Raw genomic sequence first — 7,154 nt, 5'->3', positions numbered from 1 at the left:
ATTGCTCTCCATTTGTTAACGCCTTCTCTCCAAACGACCCATTGATTGGATAATTCCTATGTCAGCCAGATTTCTCCGCGGCCTCATTGGGCAGAATTGATCAAGTTTGGCCTTAAGGAGTCGAGTAAACCAATGGCGCGAGGCCGTATTGGGAGGTAGCGCTGGACGAGCCATCGGAAACCATCCAATCAGATCGCAGCAAACGCGTGTGGCCCGTATCAGTTAAAGCAGTTAAAGCGTCGCGTGGCGTAGAGAATGGGGAAAAGGAAGAGCGGTGGAAAGTCGCGAGCACTTGTGAGCAACTTAACGAAGAAACAGAAAAAACACTTGCGGGAATTTGGGGAGGAACATCCCTTTCATGATAAGTGAGTGTACCTGCCATCACCTTAAACTGACATCCTCTGCCAGTCTTACAACAAGTTGAGGGTCGTCTCATCCTGAAGTCGGATGTGATTTAGGGTGATTTTCCCACCTTCAAATCTTTGTATTAAGTCCATGTTTGTTTGAGATTTTTTTGGACGGTCTCGTTGTTCTGGTCTAATGTTTTCTTCCCTCACAGGGTTGTGAATCCTTGGTATTCTTTACCTCGGAGAGCTGTGGATGCTCAGTCATGAAATATATCCAGGATAGAGATCCTAAGGGATATGGGGATAGTGCGGGAACATTGAGTTGAGTTGTAAAATCAGCCATCTTACTGAATGGCAGAGCATGCTTGAAGGGCCAAATGGCCTCCTTTTTCTTCTATTCTTATGTTTTAACTTTTAAAAATTAAGTTAGGACTGGTGAGCGTCTCCTGGAAAGCAGTCATAAAAATGGTGCCAGGAATGTTGAACTTCGTTTATGAAGATAGATTGGAGCATTTAGGTCTGCTTCCTTGGAGAAGAGAAGGCTGAGAGGGGATTTGATAGAGGTATTCAAAATCACGAGTCTGGACAGAGTAGATAGGGAGAAATGTTACCACTCGAAATGCGAAAGGATCATGAATGAGAGGGCACAGATTTCATGTAATTGATAAAAGAACAAGAGTGACATGAAGAAAACTTTTTTTCATTCAGCAACTGGCTAAGGTCTGAAATGTGCTAGAGTGTGTGGTGGAGGCAGGTTCAATTGAGGCATTCAAAAGGGAATTAGACATAACTGAAAAGAGGGAAAATGCCAAGAGTACAGAGAGAAGGCGAGGGAATAGCGATAAGTAAAATGTTATACGGAGAACCAATACAGACATCATGGGCTGAATGGCCTCCTACTATGCTGTAACTATTTTGTGATTTCTGTAATTCATTTATCATGCATCCCATGTGCTTCCCTTGAGAAGATGGTAGTGAGCCAATTAACTACCAAAGGCTACTGAAGATGCTCTCGCAAGGCTGTTGAGTAGGGAGTTCCAGGATTTTCACCCAGCGACAATGAAAGAAAGGAGATATGTATCTGAGTTGGAATGATAGGAGACTTGGAAGGGAACATGGCAGCAATAGATCTTCTGCCCCTGTTCTTTTGAGAGGTCAAGTTGTGGGTTTGGGAGGTGTGTCTGATGAAGCCTTTGCAAGTTAATGCAGTGCATGTTTCAGATGGTATTGCAGCTATGAAGTGCTGGTGTTGGATGGCTTTGATGTCCATCAAGCTGCATCATGCTTTTGAGTCCAAGTGCCTTATTGTGAGGACACGTGGTGATAGAGAAAGGAAGTAAATCCTGCACCCCTACATCATGGGGATGTCCTGCCAAAGATCTGCATGGCAAGAATCAGCCTGTTCGGTCATACAAAAACCCATGCAGAAACTCGTGAATCTGAGTAGATGTCATCCTGAATTGATGAACAGCTGACAACGATGATGATGTCGGAGGGAGTGGGCTTTTAAGTGGGTGGAAGGACTGCTGATCAAGTAGACTGTGTCCTTGATACAGTTTAGCCACTGAGTGTTGAAGCGGTAGCTATCTAGGGAAGTGGAGAGTAGAAGGACATGAATTGGGACCTTAATATTAAAGGGTTGGGGCATTTAGGAAGGACAGGAAGTGAGGAAAAGATGGAATGCTAACTGTTAGTTAATGATGGTATTAGCACAATAGAGAGGAATGACCCAAGTTCAGGAAAGCTAGATGTGGAAACGGTTTGGGTAGAGATGAGAAGTGGTAAAGGCACAATCACTTGTGGGAGTCATGTGCACGCCCCCTAATAGTGACCACATGGTAAGATGGAACATAAAGGAAGAAATAATGGGAACTTGTCAGAAAGGCACGGCGATAATCATGGGAGATTTTAATCTACATATAGACTGGAGAAGTTGCTTGGGCAAAAGTAGCCTAGATGAGGAGTTCACGGAATATTTCTGGGATAGCTTCTTAGAACAGCATGTTCTGGAGCCAGCCAGAGAGCAGGCTATACTAGACTTGGTATTGTGCAACGAGATGGGATTAATTAATGACCTCATAGTGGAGGTGCCCCTAGGTAGCAGCAACCATAATATGATTGAATTTTACGTTTAGTTTGAGGAAGAGAGGAGTGGGGCTGACACTATGTTTTAAAATTTAAATAAGGGCAATTATGAGGGCATGAGAGCAGAGCTGGCTAAAATGAATTGGCAAATTAGGTTAAGGGATAGGTCAATAGAGATGCAGTGGCAAACATTTAAGGGGATATTTCAGAATACACAAAATAGGCATATTCCAATGAGTATGAAAAAGTCACCATCTGTGGTTAACTAGAAAGGTTAAAGGTAGTACCGAATTTAAAGAAAAAGCATATAATTGTGCAAAGATAGGTGGAAGGCCAGAAGATTAGACAGGATATAAGGAACAGCAAAGGATGACTAAAAGATTAATAAGAAGGGAAAAATTAGAGTATGAGAGAAAGCAAGCCAGAAATATAAAAACAGATACTAAGAGTTTCTATAAATATTTTAAAAAGAAGTGAGTTAACAAAGTGAATGTTGGTCCTATAGAAAGTGAATCTGGAGAATTGATGATGGAAAACAAGGAAGGAAGATGAATTGAACAGGTATTTTGCATCAGTTTTCACTATAGAGGACAAGTAACATCCCAGAAGCAGTTATAAACCAGGAAATAGAAGGAAGGGAGGAACTTGGGGAAAATTACAATCACCAACGAAGTGATACTGAGTAAATTGTTGGAGCTGCGGGCCAACACATGTCTGGGTCCTGATGGACTTCATCCTAGGTTCTTAAAAGAAGTGGCTAGTGACATAGTTGATGTTTTGGTTTTAATTTTCCAAAACTCCCTAGATTCAGGGAAGATCCCATGAGATTGGAAGATAGCAAATGTAACTCTATTATTCCAAAAAGGAGGGAGGCAGAAAGCAAGAAACCACAGACCAATTAGCTTAACATCTGTCATAGGGAAAATGTCAGAAGCTATTATTAAAGAAGCTATAGCAAGACATTTTGGATAAGTTCGAGGTAATCGGGTAGATTCAACATGGTTTTGTGAAAGCAAACTCATGTTTAACCAACTTTTTGGAGTTCTTTGAGGAAGTAACATGCTGTGGATAAAGGGGAACTGCTGGATTTACTGTACTTAGATTTCCAGAAGGCATTTGATAAAGTGCCACATTAAAGGTTATTGTGGAAAATAGAAGCTCACGGAAAAATGTGAAATTGTTCATTTGGCAGGAAGAATAAAAGAGAAGCATATTTTCTAAATGGTAAAAGATTTCAGAGCTCTGAGATGCAGAGGGATCTGGGTATCCGTGCATGAATCACAAGGCTAGTGTGCGGGTACAGCAAGTAATTAGGAAAGCTAATTGAATGTTACTATTTATTTTGAAGGGAGTTGAATACAAAAGTAGGGAGGTTATCCTTCAGTTATACAGAGCACTAATGAGACCGCATCTGTAGTACTGTGTACAGTATTGGTCACCTTATTTAAGGAAGGATGTAAATGCATTGGAAGCAGTTCAGAAAAGGTTTGCCAGACTAATACCTTGAATGGGCAGGTTGTCTTATGAGGAAAGGCTGGACAGGCTAGGCTTGTATATGCTGAAGTTTAGAAGAGTAAGAGGCAATTTGTTTGAAACATATAAGATCCTCGGGGGTCTAGACAGGGCATAAGTGGAGAGGATATTTCTTCTTGTGGGAGAATCTAGAACTAGGTGTCGCTGTTTTAAAATAAGGTTCACCCATTTAAAATGGTGATGAGGCGAAATTTTTGCTGAGCATCGTGAGTTTTTGGAACTCTCTTCCTATAAAGCTGGTGGAAGCAGAATCTTTGAATATTTTTAAGGCAGAGGTATATAGATTCTTTATAAGCAAGACGTTGATAGGTTATCGGAGGTTGGAAGGATGCAGACTTGAGGTTACTATCAGATCAGCCATGATTTTATTAAATGGTGAAGCAGGCTCAAGGGGCTGAATGGCCTTTTCCTGCTCCTTGTTCGTATGTATGTTCCTTTGTACTCTTGACTTATGCCTTATAGGTGTTATAGCAGATTTAGGGAACAGGATGTCAGCGATTTATACAGAATGTCAGCTGTTGACTTGATCTAGATTTGAATTGCCATTGATACCTTTGCATTCTTATGCTTACTTGGTGCCTTTACGTTTTAGTAGAAAAACATGACATTTATGTTGAAGGAGCAACAATATTTCTGCACAATTTTTATTGGATTTATAGATGCAGTCTAAATCCTGCCTTAAAATTAGGCTATCTTGTACTCAGTTTTGTGTAATTTTTAGGTATTGTTTTGCAGGGTATTGAAAAAAGCAGAGCCAGCTCAAATTGTTGAAGTGGTGAGTTTCAATTACTATTTTGTGTTTTTTTTGGGGGGTATCTGTTGATGGCACTTTCTCAAAGATAGAATGCTTTATGTGGATGTTAAATTTATTTAAACAACAAGCATTGAACTAAGTTGCAGCTAGAACTGGATATCCCTGCATGTGCCATCACACAGTATTAGATATACTAAAAGCACAAGTTCTTCACTATATATGTTTGTTTTAACAGCAATACCAGGCATTGATGGTGCACCTGAATGGAAAAAGTGTAAAAAAATCTAAGGCATTTAACTGAAGCATAATCAAACAAACATGCACCAAAACAAGGCAAAATAGGCTGCGTGACCAAAAATTGATCAGAATGGACTTAAAGGAGGCGAGGGTTTAGAAAAGAGATTCCAGAGCATGGGGGTCTAGATAACTGAAGGAACAGCTGCCAGGTCAGGTGAAGAGAGTGGGGGGATTCATACAAAAGTCAGAATTGCAGGAATGTAGAGATTGTGAAGAGGGGTTCTAGGAATGGGGAAGATTAGTGGTAAGAAAGAGCAGAATGAAGTAAGGAATTGAACATAAGAATTAGAATTTGAAAATTGAGGTGTTGTGGCAATTGGAACCAGTGTATCCTAGCAAGAATAGGGATGCCAGGTATATAGGAATTGGTGTGGGATCGGATACAGCCAACAGAGTTTTAGATGAGCTGAAAATTTATGGATAGAGAGGAGAATTGGAAGTAGTTGAGTTTGAAGATAACAAAAGGCATGTGTGTGACTTTTAATGGCAGTTGGGCTGAGGCAGTGGCGCACAAAAACATAACTCAGGCAGTATTTACAATGGAAAATCTATAGGGTTGGAAGCTTACCGTGGTGCCGAATGAGATGCCAAAACTGTGAACATTCTGGTTCAGTCCAAGTCAGTGGCTAGTCAGGTGCATGGAGTTCACTTATGAAATGCCTGAAGATAGTGACTAGAGATATTCTTGAGATTAATTTTAATCCAAATAATTTCAGGCTGGCAGCTCTGAGCAGTCAGATTCAGAGAGCGATGCAGAATCTGGCACAGAACAGCTGACTGCCTACCAACATCTGTGTTCCACCTTAAAAAATGTTGCAGAGGATGAAGACTTTGTCTCTGACACTGGCAGTGAAAGTGAATTTGAAGAGGAGGAGGATGAGGACCAAGCTGAGGATGAGAAGGATGGTAGTGAAGTTGATGATGAAAATAATCAAGAAGAGAGAGGTATTTTTCCAATTATTTGTTATTTGTATTTTAAATGACAGATGGAAGAGGTGACTCTTGTATATAAATGGCAAATTGTGTTTTTTAAATCAAGATCCATTGTAAAGATCTTGTATTCTGCACATTAAATCATAATCTGCCATTAAACTGACTGGTTGTTTTCTTTTTCTTCCTTGGTTTTTATTTCATGTTAACAGATGCAATCAGTAAAGATGAAAAGGAAAGCAACGCTGCAGGGAAAGAATTTGGAAAGGCTGAGATGGTACCCAATGATGAAATTGAAAATGCCAATGAGGTAGAAGCTGATTTCACTGATGTAAAGAATGAAGCCAAATTCTGTCTAGAAAGTAATTTCATTGGAGATGGAAGTGAAGATGAAAATGATAAAGTTGTTTATGTGAACAGTTCTGAAGGTATGACTTTTCTAACTTGCATTTGTGCTCGCATTAGACCTCTTAGTTGGGTTCCATGGTCTACAATTTTGACCAAGATAATAGTATTCTATAATGTTAATGTGGATTGAGCAGGCTGATGAGCATGAGGGGACTGAGATGCCTACTTTGTAGTTTAGATATGCAATATGTTTTTTTTTGCATTTTTAGAATATCGTGTAAGCTTTCATTAAACTACATAGAAATTACAAAACTGCTGAAGCAGTTCGTATTTGTACTTATTCATCACACGAGCAGGTAACCTGAGCTCATGAGTCCACTATTTTTCCATTTATTCTTTCTTTCAATTACGTACCTGTTAATTTACGTACATTTAAGTTAGTATGATGTCTACTTCAATCGTTAACTCCAATCATGCATTCCCCAGCCTCATAATCATCTCTATTCAAAAAGAAATTCTGCTCCCAGCCCTAAATCCCTTGCATTTGATTTTGTACCTAAGTCTTCAGTTATCCTCTCACACCCCTTCATAACTTTTAAACGCCTCTGTCCAATCACCTGTTAATCTCTTTGAACAGTAAAGGCAAAAGGAGTAGTTAAATACTATTTATTCTGTACTACACTGGGACCTTGTTATTGGCATAAAGGGTTAATATATTGATTCTGTGGATTGAGAAAAACAGGAAATTCGGGCAAACCCTATTTCACACACACACACATAAATATATATATATATATATATATATATATATATTAGTTAGATAGATATCAGATAGATAGATATCAGTTGGATAGATAGAT

The 7,154-nt window shown here is 39.5% G+C and overlaps 1 protein-coding gene across 2 annotated transcripts in view; it reads left to right on the top strand.

Moving 5' to 3' along the window:
• The first annotated feature begins 211 nt into the window (after positions 1-211).
• Positions 212-7,154, top strand: part of utp25 (UTP25 small subunit processor component) — a 29,383-nt gene continuing 22,440 nt past the window's right edge. The window contains exons 1-4 of one of the 2 annotated variants that reach the window (XM_041182862.1): positions 212-365; positions 4,701-4,740; positions 5,733-5,961; positions 6,159-6,374. In XM_041182862.1, coding sequence (XP_041038796.1) covers positions 256-365; positions 4,701-4,740; positions 5,733-5,961; positions 6,159-6,374 — 595 coding nt within the window. In that variant the 5' untranslated portion in view covers positions 212-255. Of the gene's footprint in view, positions 366-4,686; positions 4,741-5,732; positions 5,962-6,158; positions 6,375-7,154 lie in introns of both variants that reach the window. The other variant, XM_041182863.1, reaches the window with a different exon arrangement.

This window comes from Carcharodon carcharias, chromosome 2 (assembly GCF_017639515.1).
Source record: "Carcharodon carcharias isolate sCarCar2 chromosome 2, sCarCar2.pri, whole genome shotgun sequence".
NCBI lineage: Eukaryota > Metazoa > Chordata > Chondrichthyes > Lamniformes > Lamnidae > Carcharodon > Carcharodon carcharias.
The sequence above is the reverse complement of the archived record's forward strand: the minus strand, read 5'-3'. Positions and strand labels throughout refer to the sequence as shown.